Source organism: Nuphar pumila, chromosome 8 (genome assembly GCF_984573655.1).
Source record: "Nuphar pumila chromosome 8, dmNupPumi1.hap1.1, whole genome shotgun sequence".
NCBI lineage: Eukaryota > Viridiplantae > Streptophyta > Magnoliopsida > Nymphaeales > Nymphaeaceae > Nuphar > Nuphar pumila.
Genome location: NC_143256.1, coordinates 23051993 through 23065097, shown reverse-complemented (window position 1 = coordinate 23065097; position 13105 = coordinate 23051993). Strand labels below are relative to the sequence as shown.

General features: G+C 37.5%; 1 protein-coding gene across 1 annotated transcript; it reads right to left on the bottom strand.

Moving 5' to 3' along the window:
- Positions 1-1619: 1619 nt before the first annotated feature.
- Positions 1620-4436, bottom strand: LOC149829792 (uncharacterized). Its single transcript, XM_090015296.1, has 4 exons — positions 3524-4436; positions 2911-3058; positions 1917-2139; positions 1620-1766 (listed from the first exon to the last, which is right to left on the bottom strand). Exons 1-4 carry the CDS (start codon positions 4434-4436, stop codon positions 1620-1622), a joined length of 1431 nt encoding a protein of 476 aa, XP_089871422.1.
- Positions 4437-13105: the final 8669 nt, after the last annotated feature.

The following is a 13105-nucleotide window of genomic DNA, read 5'->3' as shown; positions in this document are numbered from 1 at the left end:
AAAATGAGAGAAAATCAACCCTGGCAATCATTCTTTGAAGTAAAATCCATGTTCCCCTAAAACTATAAAAGCAGCCTTTGTTTGCATTGTTACTGAGGACGATTATTTTTCATTTATTCTCACATTTGTTTTGGCATGAACCACACTTCTCTGACCTTTATGTTTCTTGGTGCTCCATCTTCAAATTGGCACTTTCCGTTCCAATAATAGTATGTTGAATCCTGAAGGATCATGACACTTCATTACTAATCCCATGTTTCTTTTATGCACCTTCAATTTTATTGGTCAAGACATCCTCATAATCACCTCTTCTCATTGTTCCTTATAATTTTATCTGGTAGATTACCAATGAAAAAGTGTTTGATAGCCTTTTTTGACTGTAGAGATTTTAACAAATTGCTTGGTTACTCTAGATTCCAAGTTCTAATCATGTGAGGCTTGTATTGGCCCAGTTGAAACTAAATTAATTGGTATAGCATCAAGTAGCGAAAATGAGAGGTTCTAGTTGACACCTGTCGTGTCTTTTATCTGATCCAACTGCATGAATTAAGTCGACAATTTTGAGCTGTATTTTACTTAAAATATGTAATCTGATGGAGATTTTTTTAATTAAAAATTTTGTGACAGGTAACAGTGGAAGGACAGTCTTATCATAACTGTTTCAAGTGTTCCCACAGTGGTTGTGCTATCACACCATCAACATATGCTGCTCTAGATGGCATCCTTTACTGCAAGCCTCATTTTGCTCAGTTGTTCAAGGAGAAAGGAAGCTATAACCACCTCACAAAATCATCATCCACAAAGCGCAATGCAGCACAAATCCCAGACCAGGATCCGGAACAGGCATCAGATGAAGTAGCAGATCAATGACAAATTATTGCATTTTGTTGATGCTCTTGTTTTATTTATCTTTTTGTCGGACATGATTTTTTTTATTCTTCTGTTGTTTTACTTGATGTTGAGAAATTCAAACCAGGCAGTTGGGTTTGTCTCTAATTGTGTATCATTTTGGATCTTTTGTTGTTCCCTTGAACTGAACTCCATGTTGGAAGGAAATAATTTCTCTTATCAAAAGAAATCTCTCTCGTGCATGCTAAACCTAATGTTTAGTCGAGTACTAGTATAATTCATGTGCAATGCACATTGGAGGGTGACACTACAAAGAAGAAATCGCCGGACAAGAGAGGAGAGATGGTGTCAGACGGAATAGAAGAACTAGTTGCATAAGTAACAGTTTGATGAGTTAATTTTCAACTTGTGTACTAAGCTGCATCCAATAACAATAGTGAGTGGGGGAGGAAAAAGCTTAAGCAAACAATGATAAGAACCCAAATTCGTATTTTGATGCACACATTCGGCCATCTAAAGCTAGCAAAGTCTGTAGGCACCTGATATGTCTTTTTTGAAGAAGAAAGGCAATTTATTTATAAATTAACAGTATGTTACAGGTACATATCCAACAGAAATTTCATGGACAACATCCAAATCCAACCTTTTAACACAGCAACGCTGCTCTGCAGATTCGATTTCCTGGTAATAGGCTGATTATTGCTCGTAATTCACTGCAAATTCTGCAATGAATCTTCTGTAAACATGGGGCCGTCCCTTTGTAAACTATTTCATTGTGGTGCAACCACATCTGTAGCCAGGCAATTAGCACCCAGGAACGCCAAATGAAATAACCTCCGCTTCTTACTGAATGTCGACGAGACAGAAAAAGATCCTACGGCCACCTGCAATTTCTCGGTGGGGGCTGCTTCTAGAACCTGAAATGTAAATCCTCGAACCCTTTACATTTAACGACCATGTGTTCTCTGTCTTCCTCTTCCCTCTCGCATAAACGACATCTGCTTGCAAGTCGAATTCCCATTCTCTTTAAATTTCTGTTCGTTTTGGATCTTCTATAATGAACTAGCCATCCAAAAAATGAAGAGCGTGGGGGGAAGACCATTCCCCCATAAAGAACGTCCTGGTAGCCATGAAACTGCGGATTCGCACAGTGCCCTGTATCTGGACACCACTGTGAAGTCCCCGTCACAAGTGTGCATCCAACTCAACCGATCTTCCGTCACCGAGAGCTGCTTCTCTGCTAGCAGGCGCTGCAGCTTATAAAATTGCCGGTGAGTGGCCTGAGTGTGGCTGCATCTCATTTCGGATCAGCCAACCGTGCTCATCCAACCAGCATTCAGTAACTGCACTACCAGTTCCCCTGCATATCTGAAATAAATCAGGAAAAAAATATCTAAAAGGGCAGTCTGCGCACCATACATCCCTCAAAAAATGTGTGCATCGACCATCCCACACCAGAACCTTCATGGTCTCTCTCTCTCTGTGTGTGTGTGTGGGTGGTGGGGGGGGGGGGGCAAAGAGGGGTGTAGCAAAACAAAAAAAATTTTTTGGACAAATTGGTGTGATAGTCTGGGGTGCCGGGGCGCTCGATTTTTTTTTTTTGAGATAAAATAAAAAATGGCTACAATTATTAATAAAAATCTATTTCATATGGACAAATCAAGCTATTTGCTGCCGTCTTTCTCAACCTCAACGGAAAGTTCTTAAACATTATCTAATGACAATATATAACACTGGTGCGATAATTTGAAGTTCATAACAATGCATAAATTTTATTTACGATAAAATAAATCAAAATACAAAAGTACCAACTAAAATGAACCCCGACGGTTACCCGTAGCATAAAATTCATCTATAAGAGAATCTATAACTAAAGTCATAGTATATTCTCGTTCGATGTACAATGTCATACAGTCAGCAAGAAAATCATCATTCATTTTGTTACGAATTTTCGTCTTCACATGCTTCATCACTGAAAATGCTCGTTCTGTAGTAATCACAGAAACTGGTAATGTTAATACAAGATGAAATAATCTAGTTAGCATAACATAACTTTCTGACCTTCCACTTGCAACCAACTTTTGATACAAATCAGGTAGAGTAGGTACTTGAAATCGAGGATCAAAAACCACATCAATCTGATAATGTTGTAACTCTGCTTTCAAGTAAAATATGTCTTGTGGTATAAAATCTTGAGGATAGAACTTCTCTGCAAGCTTGCAAATATCAGCTATATTAAAGGATTCAAATGAGTTTCTAGGATCCAATGTCGCACTGAGAGAAAGAAGTTCGATTGATATGTCATTAAATCTAGTATTTAACTCCACCAACAAGAAATCTATAGCTTTATTGAAAACATCAAAATGATAGTGATGCTCAACTGAGGGATACTCACGACCACGGGATCAACCAACCATATATAAACCACTGAAGTCAGGTAGGCAAATATCATTTGTTGAACAAAATGATGTTACCTCTTGAAGGAATTCTTCCCAACCATCTTCTCTTAAAGCTTGAAGCACAGTCTTTATAGTGTAGATAAATCTTATAGCAGTCAAGATATCTTGATTTTTCTTCTGAAAGGCCTGACATAGAATATCAGTAACTGTAAATATTCGATTCATCAAATGCAAGACAAATAAAAATTCGAAACTTGTAATGCAAGTGTATGCACCATCAACTTCAGCCTGAGATCTAGCACTTGGAGAATTTTCAATCAGGCACTCAAATACTTTACATGCTGCAACATACATATCCATCAAGCTCTTTACATATTCATAATGAGAACTCCAACGAGTAGCTCCAGCTCTATACAAGTTCCCAATCTGATTAGCCCCACTTCCTGTCGACCGTTCTCCAGTTTCTAACAAATGCTCAATTTCTTTTCTATGTGCAACTTTTAACTCACCAACATGCTTAGACGAAGAAGTAATAATGTTAACAACATTATCCAAATGAGAAAAGAATTGCCAAATGTCACAAGCATCCTTAACTGCAGAAACCAATGTTAATTGCAAACGATGCACAAAACAATGGACATAATATGCATAAGGACAATCCTTCAGAAATAAAGCTTGGAGCCCATTCCAAGCACCCCGCATATTACTAGAACTATTGTACCCTTGTCCTCGCATATTCTGAATTTGAAGGTTGTTACTACTAAGAATATCATAAATTTGATTTTTCAGATTCAACGAGGTAATATCACTAACACTTTTAATTGCAAAAAATCGTTCTCTTAAAATTCTCTCTTCATTGACAAACCTCAATACAATGCACATCTGTTCTCGTTTAGATGCATCTCGTGCTTCATCAACAAGGATACAATATGGTGCATCTCTAACTTCATTACGAATCATACCTTGTACTCGGTTTGCCATAATGTGCAAAATCTCTCTCTGGATATCTGGAGAAGTGCATGTGGCATTTCTTAGAGCATTAGCCAAAACAACTTTACCAACATCTGCATTCATTTTTCTAGAATAATCAATCAGTTCAATAAAATTTTCACGATTCAATGAAGATAAAGATTCATCATGGCCCTTAAATGCGCAACCTTGGAGCGCTAACCACTGAAGAGCTAACATTGAGGTTCTTACTCTCAAATGAGTTTTCTGACATTCCTCTTGGGATACAACATTCATCACTTTGTCAATGTGATGACCCGGTCTCATCAAAATCTCTGCATTTCTTACATATACATTATGATATGAAGACGGTGAAGAACCAACATGGGTAAGAAAATCACATTTTTCTCCTTGACTAACCCTCTTCCAATTATTAAACCCAACTGTTGCCAATGCTGAGAGATTCGAAGAAGTGCTATTATCAAGAAAAAAAAAGCAATAAAAGCAATATGCTTTATCTTCTGTCAGAGAATACTCTAGTCAATGAAACTTATCATACCAATGTTCTTGACATCGATGCACTTGTTTACCACATTGTCTACTTGGGTATTGTGCAAGTTTTGGTTGAAAAGGTCCCGCTCTCAGATAAGCCCGTCTAATTCGATCTATTTCATTAACAGGGTGATCACACATACACTTTCTTTTACCTGGATCTCTTTCAATATAAAAATCAGATTCTGAAGTTGGATTCAGAGATGAAATATGCTCAAGTGATAAATGAATGGTTGGAGTAGGACTTGGAGTTTTCTCGACTTGTCCATCTGAAGAATTGTCTAACTTCGAAAAAAATGCTAACATGTTTTTTCTTTTCTTAGTGCTCGTAGATTGTCTTCTTTCTATTTCAAATTCTACAAATAAATAAGATACTACATAAGCATAACTTTGACTGTTTCAACTTACACAAGTATTACTTTAACTGTTCAACATAACAATTATATATAAGTACATCAAATCAGATACAATTACTGATTGGTGATAAATAATAAAAAAATAATTGAATAACATCATGTTAAGGTAGTGAAAAAAACTAGAGAAAAGCAAGTATACATTTTTCACCGAATCAGATACAATTACTAATTGTTGATAAAATTATTAATCAAACACGCAAACTATCAATAATCTATATAATTAATCATTACAATTCTACATAAGTACACCGAATCTGATACAATTACTGATTGGTGATAAAATTATTAATCAAACACATAAACTATCAATAATCTACACAATTAATCATTATAATTCTACACAAGTATACCAAATCAGTTACAGTTACTGATTGGTGATAAAATTATTAATCAAACACGTAAACTATCAATAATCTACACAATTAATCATTACAATTCTACACAAGTACACCAAATCAGATACAATTACTGATTGGTGATAAATGACAAAAAAATACCAATATAACACTATAAGTCTATAACAATTAACAAATTAACACTAAACAACTATAACAAACTAATAATCGTGCATAGGGTATGGATCAGGACAAATAACAACAATAAATTTGTAAATTGTAACTAGATAAGAGTTAAGCATATACTCACAAGTCACTAAGAGAGTAACTAGATAAGAGTTAGCACCGCTGAAACGATATTCACTAATTCACAACCTCCAAATATATCTTCTTGTCCTTCAAATAAATTCACTGATCCACAACCTTCTCCTACTGTCCAAAGATAATTAATTTGGATATCAGAACATTAAAACACAAGTTAAAAGTCAGGACTTTTCTATAATTCTATATAATTTGAGTAGATAAAGTAGATAATTGATTCTATAATTCAGAAATCAGGACTTATTCTAAAATTCAGAAGTCACTGATTCACAACCTTCTCCTAGCTTTGTTCCAACTAAAATAAGTAGATAAAGTAGAATTATTGCACAAAAAAACATAAATTATCATCAATAGTCAACATTCATCTTTCACTTTAATTTAATTTGTGAGTCAAACAATTAACATGAGATAAAAGACTGAAAGACATCTGCATATATGTATATAATATATACATATATACATAGGAATATATGTATAGGAGCTCATTCAGGAACAAAAAATAGGATTTATCCCCAAAATGGGTAAATTGTTTTTTTATTTTAAATAAAATTTGATAAAAAATAAATGCAGTGAATTGTTTCAGGTCAGGATTAACCCTACTTCAGAGTTGATTTGATTAAATCCACTCCAATCCACTCTAATCCACCTATAATTTGATTAAATCAAACTAGCACATATTTGATTAGTCAAATTACCCAAAAGATCAATGCCTCGTCATCGTGCTCGGTCGTTGTCTCGTCATCTCGCTCACTCAGGAGCACGGAAGAAATGTCAGAGGCTTGGAGGAGAAGCGTGGGTGGCCGGTGTCGAATGAGAAGCTCGGCCAGCGTTGGAGAAGAAGCTGGGCGTCTGGACGACGTTGGATAGGTCGTCGGGAGTTGGGGGATTTGGGGAAGATGAGGGCAAGGGCTAGGTCACTCAAAATCAAGATTGAAGAAGAAGAGGGCTGAGGGGTAATAAGTTAAACGGGTCGGATCCAGCACGGGCGGGTGCCCTCCCTTGCTAGGTGCTGGATTCGACTCGAGAATCAGGGCTGGGCTAGGACTGGGCTTTTAAATTTTTTTTTTAACTGGGCCGGGAGGCAGGACTGGGCTACAACTCCACCCCAGCTCCGCCTTTGGAAACAACCACTGTGGGAAGTCCTCTTGCTTCAATTTCATGTTAGAAGTCATTTTTTTCATACAATTGTGTAGTTGATGCAAATATTTGATCTTTAAAACATGACACTCTTTTTAAAGGTGTTAGATACTGTGAATATGTGGATCTGATGGTTTTTTAGAAAGCTGTGTTTGAGCTGGATCTGGATTTTGTTGTAAAAGATATGGGATCCCCACTTTACAAGTTGAGTGTCCTTCTCTGGTGAGAAGGGATGAACCTCGCCAAGATTGTCAACCCCCTTGTCCTTAGCTTTGGCATACAAATCAATGTACCTCATACCTGGTCCTATAAGAAAATCAAGCTTGATGGTGTAAAGACACCACAAAGACTTTGAAAAGATAAAAAAACAAACAATATGGTATTTGTTAGAAAAGACTACACTTATATCAACTAAAATGACAAATAAATCAAAGAAAATATGTGAATATGAATCTTAACATACAATATGGTATTTCTATGACAATGATGATGAGCGCATTGATAAACATGCAGAGCTTCGACTCGGCAGACTCCAAAGTCATGTGAGACAAGGATCTAGATATAGGTTGGGTTCATGATCCAGCAAGGTATAGGTGAACTAGGCTAGGATTAATCTAAGAGAGTTTGGGTGCAGGGTTGCTTAGAGCATAAGTTGAGCATGGAAGGGACCAGGATACAAAGATTATAGATGGCCTGAAATGGGATCCAGGTCATTTATTTATAGGTGAAGGGTTGACTCTTGGACTTGGATCTTAGAGATTTTGGGTGAAAGGATTAAGTATCTTTTCTGGCGCAATCCTAGTGTTTATCGGCGCATCTTAAACTTGCGCCAGTAAAAATGTTTTTCTGGCGTACGTAGCAAGTACGCCAGTAAAATGACTCATTTAAAAAAAACCACAAAAAGTTTTCACTCTGACGTGGGATCCTCTTTCCAGCCGGCCTCGATTTGCTTTTTTTCACCTTTCTTCTTCTTTACCTCCCTCTCTGTCTCTCTCTCTCTCTAGTCACTGGCCACCACTGCTGGGGCGGAGGGTGAGCGCCTGCAAGAGGTCGGAGAAGGGGTCGACCACCACCACCACGGGTCGCACCTCCATAGGAGCCGCCAGTGTCTAAACCAGTCCCACCGGCTCCGATTTGCTTTTTTTCCCTTTCTTCTTCTTCTTTACCTTTTCCCCAGTTGTTTCCGCCAGGACGTTGCCCTCGAGTGGAACGGTGCGTGCTTTTACGGCAACTAAGCTCGGTTTGAGCTCACCGGTGCCGACGGCGGCAACGGATTGGGCTGAAGGATTGTTTATATTAAGGTGAGGTTCTTTCCGTTTCAGATTCGTTTGATGTTGTTGTTTTGATGGTTTTGTGTTCAGTTTCTTTTAATTGGGGTTGGTTTCGTTGTTTTCCTGCGTATTGGAACCAAATTTTTGGTTGTTGGTGGGCTTTCGTGCTCTAAATTTTTGGTTGTTGGTGTGTATCTGCACAGGTGTGTCATGGGAAATTTTTGGCTTCTGGCCTTGCTTGGTTATCAATGACTAGCATACTTGGTTGTGATGCTCACCCTGCTTCCCTATGCGGGTTAATTGATTTCAAGCTTTACTTATCAACCTATTTGTCAAGCTTGACTGTGTCGAAAAATGAACTCAGATACTGTTGTTGGCGAGTGCCAATTCTTGTTTGCCAGTCCTTGCTACTGCACTTGGCTGTGAAGCATTATGTATAACATCTATTTCAGTTGGTGTTGCTGTTTATTTATTTTGATTACTATGGCACATAAATTTATATTTTTGGTGGATTTATTATCATTACATTTCCTTCACAGTTTAATCCTGGGAATGCTCCTTTAGTTGTTGGCCAGCTTTTAGATGATGAGTGTCCTGAAGATTTCATCAAAAGCCTTATTCTTTCTGTTTGTTCTCTTCTTCCTGTTGAGTCACTTGTGGCTGAGTGTGAGAAGAGCTGACTTCTTAGTACTGATGAAATGGCAGAACTTTATCTGGAGGTATGTGCATATTAAAATGTACAAGACCGATTTTATATGCATCTTGATAAATTGACACTGTAATTTGGCTGACATCAGTTGTAAAAGATAATTTACACGATATTTTTTCTAAAATGTTCTTTTTCTGTGAGATTTTCTTGAGGCTTGTAAGAAAAAACATGGCTTGCCAATATATTGCCAAGGCTGATATTGGTGAGTATGCTTTAGAGCACTCTCATGGTTGAGTTCTTATGAGGGGTACCTAAAGCTCCAACTGACAATGATTGGTATCTATGCATCGTAATCCACATCATATTCTTACCTAGTTACATTAATTATGATTGATGTGATAAATTTTACTAAAAGTTCTCCCTGCACTTCTATTATAGGTTTTCCTGTCCTATGCAAGGTCAAAACTTTTCATGACAAACCAAGTGCTTCTGTTTTGCAGCTCCTGTGTCAATTTGAACCTGGATCATTCTTGGAGACTTTTAAAAACTACAGATTGGAGCTCTGTTTGCGTCTTTGATAGAATTATGGGGTGACTGATGCAGCTGCATTCTTATTGGAAAGAGTTGGTGATATAGGAAGTTTCTTATCACTTATTTTATCTTGTATTGATTCCAAATTAGACAATATTCGTTGAAACTGAAAACCAAGAAACTGAAAAACAAAAGATCATTGACAATGTAATCTATCAATAGGTGATTTATGATGTATAATTTTCCAACCATTTTGCTTTAGGACTAACAATCACTCAAAACAGTGATAGTCTAGGTTGACTTAAGAAGATATTGTTCTTCAATACTTTCACTTTTGATTATCTGACTCTCTTGCTGCTCTTAAATCAGGTCACTGCTAAAATTCTGATTGAGGATGATACATATTATATCATGAGCATTATAGTTCGCCAACAATTGCTTCTTCACAGATATAGTGTCATTGCTCCAATAGGAGATATGAACACCTATAGATGCAGTTTTGGTTTTCTGAAGATGTTTATTGTGGTAAATTTAATAACTCTGGTTTTGCAGCATTTGACACCTATTGTTTGAGCTCTGGTACATTGGAGATGTGCAAAGTTTTATGAAGTTGAGCTAATGCATATTTATTTGCGAAGCTCCAACCAAAGACATTGCTTAATGGTAATTTTTCTCAAAACTAGAGTTCCTTTTAAGTTGTTCAAGACTCTAAATGAAGTTAATGGTTATTTCTTCAAGTATTGATACTACCATAAAGGTTTTTTGTGAAATAAAAATTGCTTCAGAGGTTACCATTTCCTTGTTTAAATGCTGTGTTTTAGTTTTATTTCTTCAAGTATCGCTATATATATATATTTATATTTGCCACTTTTACTGGCACACTAAATAAGTGTGCCAGTAAAAGTTTTTACTGGCGTTAAGACTGCACCATTAAATGTTTTCACTGGCGCAAGTCCAGTGCCACTAAAGAATTTACACATGAAAAACAATCTTTTCACTGGCGTCGTATTTGCACCAGTGAAAATGTTTCAAATGTGCTAGAGAAAAGTTTTTACTATTGTGTTAGTAAAAATGTTTCACTGGTTCTCACTTTGAGCCAGTGAAAACTTGTTTCATTGGCAAATGTAAATTATGCCAGTAAAAGCTAAGGCTTTTACTAGCGCACCTACTGGTGCAATTGTTGCTCCAGTAAAACTGAAATTTCCTATAGTGTCTTTATAGGTGAAGTTAATACCTTATTTCATAAGAGTACTTTCCTTTGAACTTGATAATTATGAACGGTAAGTCTTGCTGACAAGTGCTTTGTTACTTAAAATTGCATGAAAGATGACTAATGATTTTGACAAAGACAAAGACTTTCTTTTGAAAAGACAAAGACAAAGACAAAGACAAAGACAAGCCTTTTGGGGCAAAAAGCATCGAGAAGACAACATTTTTTACTTTGAAAAATGTGGACAATGATAGTTTAAGAGATGCACCTTTGGAAAAAGATTGGGTTTATGATGATTTTCGAGCTCATCAAATGGGTTTCAGTTTACTCCATCAAAATCCATGGGATATCCTAAGGACCTATTGTCCATCTATCTACCAGATGATCTTAAAATTGGGATATGAATAGGTTTTTTCTAAGGGTTGGATGGGCTGCTGCAAGAAAATGGTTAGGAAATGCAAAATGCTTGGCATGCATGAAACACATGAAATGCATAAAAAGATGCATGAAAAAATGGATGGAATGCATAAAAAAATGCAAGAAATGCATGAAAGAATGCATAAATGATCACTGAAGAGACTCCTATTAGGGCACAAAGTTATCTCAACGAATCAAACAACATATATATCATCTATCATCAAGAGATCTGGTGATAACAATTTGAAATGGTTGACGACAGACTATGTGTTGTTAATGACATTGCTTTTCTAATTGATGACAGACTGATATGTCGTTAGCCAAGCTTCCTCTTTTATTGATGATAATCCCATGTGTAGTTAAGAGTCCTTCCTTTCTGTTGATGACACATCATGACTTTTAAGATCTTTTAAGGAAACTTGCTTTCTACATTAATGACACATCATGACTTTTGAGATCTTTTAAGGAAACTTGCTTTCTACATTGATGACACTTTATGGACTTGCTTTTATTGCTGACACATCATGGTCTATTGACAACAATGAATGTGTTGTTAGCAGTTTTTCGATAAATTTTTTTCAAGTCCAAGGCTTTTTGCGGTTTCAAACCATCAGCAAGCCTCTTTTGGTCCTATTTTTCTCTATTTTGAGCTCTTGTGGAAGCAGTGGGTTCCTGCCTTGGTTCATACTTTCATCAGTCGTGACATCCTACTACTTTTCTCTTTGGGTTTCCAATTCCAGGAGATCCCAGAGAAAAGGGTGCGGGAACACCTCATGCTGTTGAAGATCTAGTGGTTGCATGAGGACAACGAGCTTAGGGCTTCCCTAGATGAGATTGGCTTTGGTTGCTTTCCTCACTGTGAGATGACCAAGGTCAATCGGAAGCTGATCCAGGCTTTGGTCGAGAGGTGGAGGCAAGAGACCAACACCTTTCACTTTATTTGGGGTGAGATGGCCATCACCCTTGTTGAGGTACACCACCTCTTGGGCCTTCCGATGGATCTTGACCCGATGGTGACTTCAGAGGAGAATTCAGTCAAGTTTTTTCATCGAATTTTTGGGCAGTCACCACTTTTAGACCACAAGATTCAAATGCACTGGCTGCGAAGCAAGTACATGGCCCTAGAAGCGAAGCAGGTTATATGTTCCCCCCGAAGGCGCACTATTTGCTACAGTGTGTGTTCGGGGGGGGGGGTCTGAATGAGCACCACGTATATAAGCTCATGGGGCTCGTATCCCCGTGTGTGTCGGCATCACTTAGCATCGAAGTCTGGTGCAGTTGCAAAGACTTAAGTACCCTTTCCCGCCATTTTCACCAAGAAACGATGGTTCGAGAAAAGGACAAAAATGTCCTCCATCTAGAAAAGTGAAACGACGGTTCGGGAACCTCTATCTAGAAAAGTGAAACGCCGGTTCGAGAATGATGTTAACTCTTTAAAGTCCAAGTGTTCCGTTTTTGCCCTAAGCAATAAACTTTTGCACCATCTGCTGTAACAGGAGATCCCTTTGTCGTCGTCTGCTCCCACCAGACCCTCCTTTGCCGTCGTCTGCTTTCACCAGAGCACCCTTTGCGATCGTCTGCTGCCGTCGGAGCACCCTTTATCGTCATTTGTTGCCGCTGGAGCAACCTTTGCCTTCGTATGTGCCGCTGGAGCATCCTTTGCCATCGTCTGCGAAGTAGCAGCATCATTGCCACCATCGGCTGCGTCTACCTTTTGGGTGTTTCTCCTCCACTATTGGATTACCAAAACTTGTATCATTTCAGTGAGTTTTGTGTAAGGTTTTGTTATGCAAATAAATCAATTTGTAAATCTGAATGCTAAATCTTACAATTGGTTTTACTATTCATGCTAAATAACACCTATTTTCATACTGAAATAAATTGATTTGTACCTATCCACCTTCTGGGCGTTGAAAAACAGTTAGCACGATTTGTTCTTATGAAACAACAACGATTTATACGTTTGAAGCAGTAACAATTTAATGAAATTACCACGATTTGTACTTAAGTTTGATAAATCGTACAATAATGTTTATGCATGAAGCCCAAACGTTACAACGATATGTACTT

Coding starts and splice junctions, on each gene's coding strand:
- LOC149829792 (XM_090015296.1), bottom strand. CDS start 4,436: ATGTTAGCTCTTCAGTGGTTAGCGCTCCAAGGTTGCGCATTTAAGGGC. Junction 3,059..3,523: donor ATCTCAGGCTGAAGTTGATG/GTGCATACACTT, acceptor GCAAGCTTGCAG/AGAAGTTCTATCCTCAAGAT. Junction 2,140..2,910: donor AAGTTGGTTGCAAGTGGAAG/GTCAGAAAGTTA, acceptor AATGAGATGCAG/CCACACTCAGGCCACTCACC.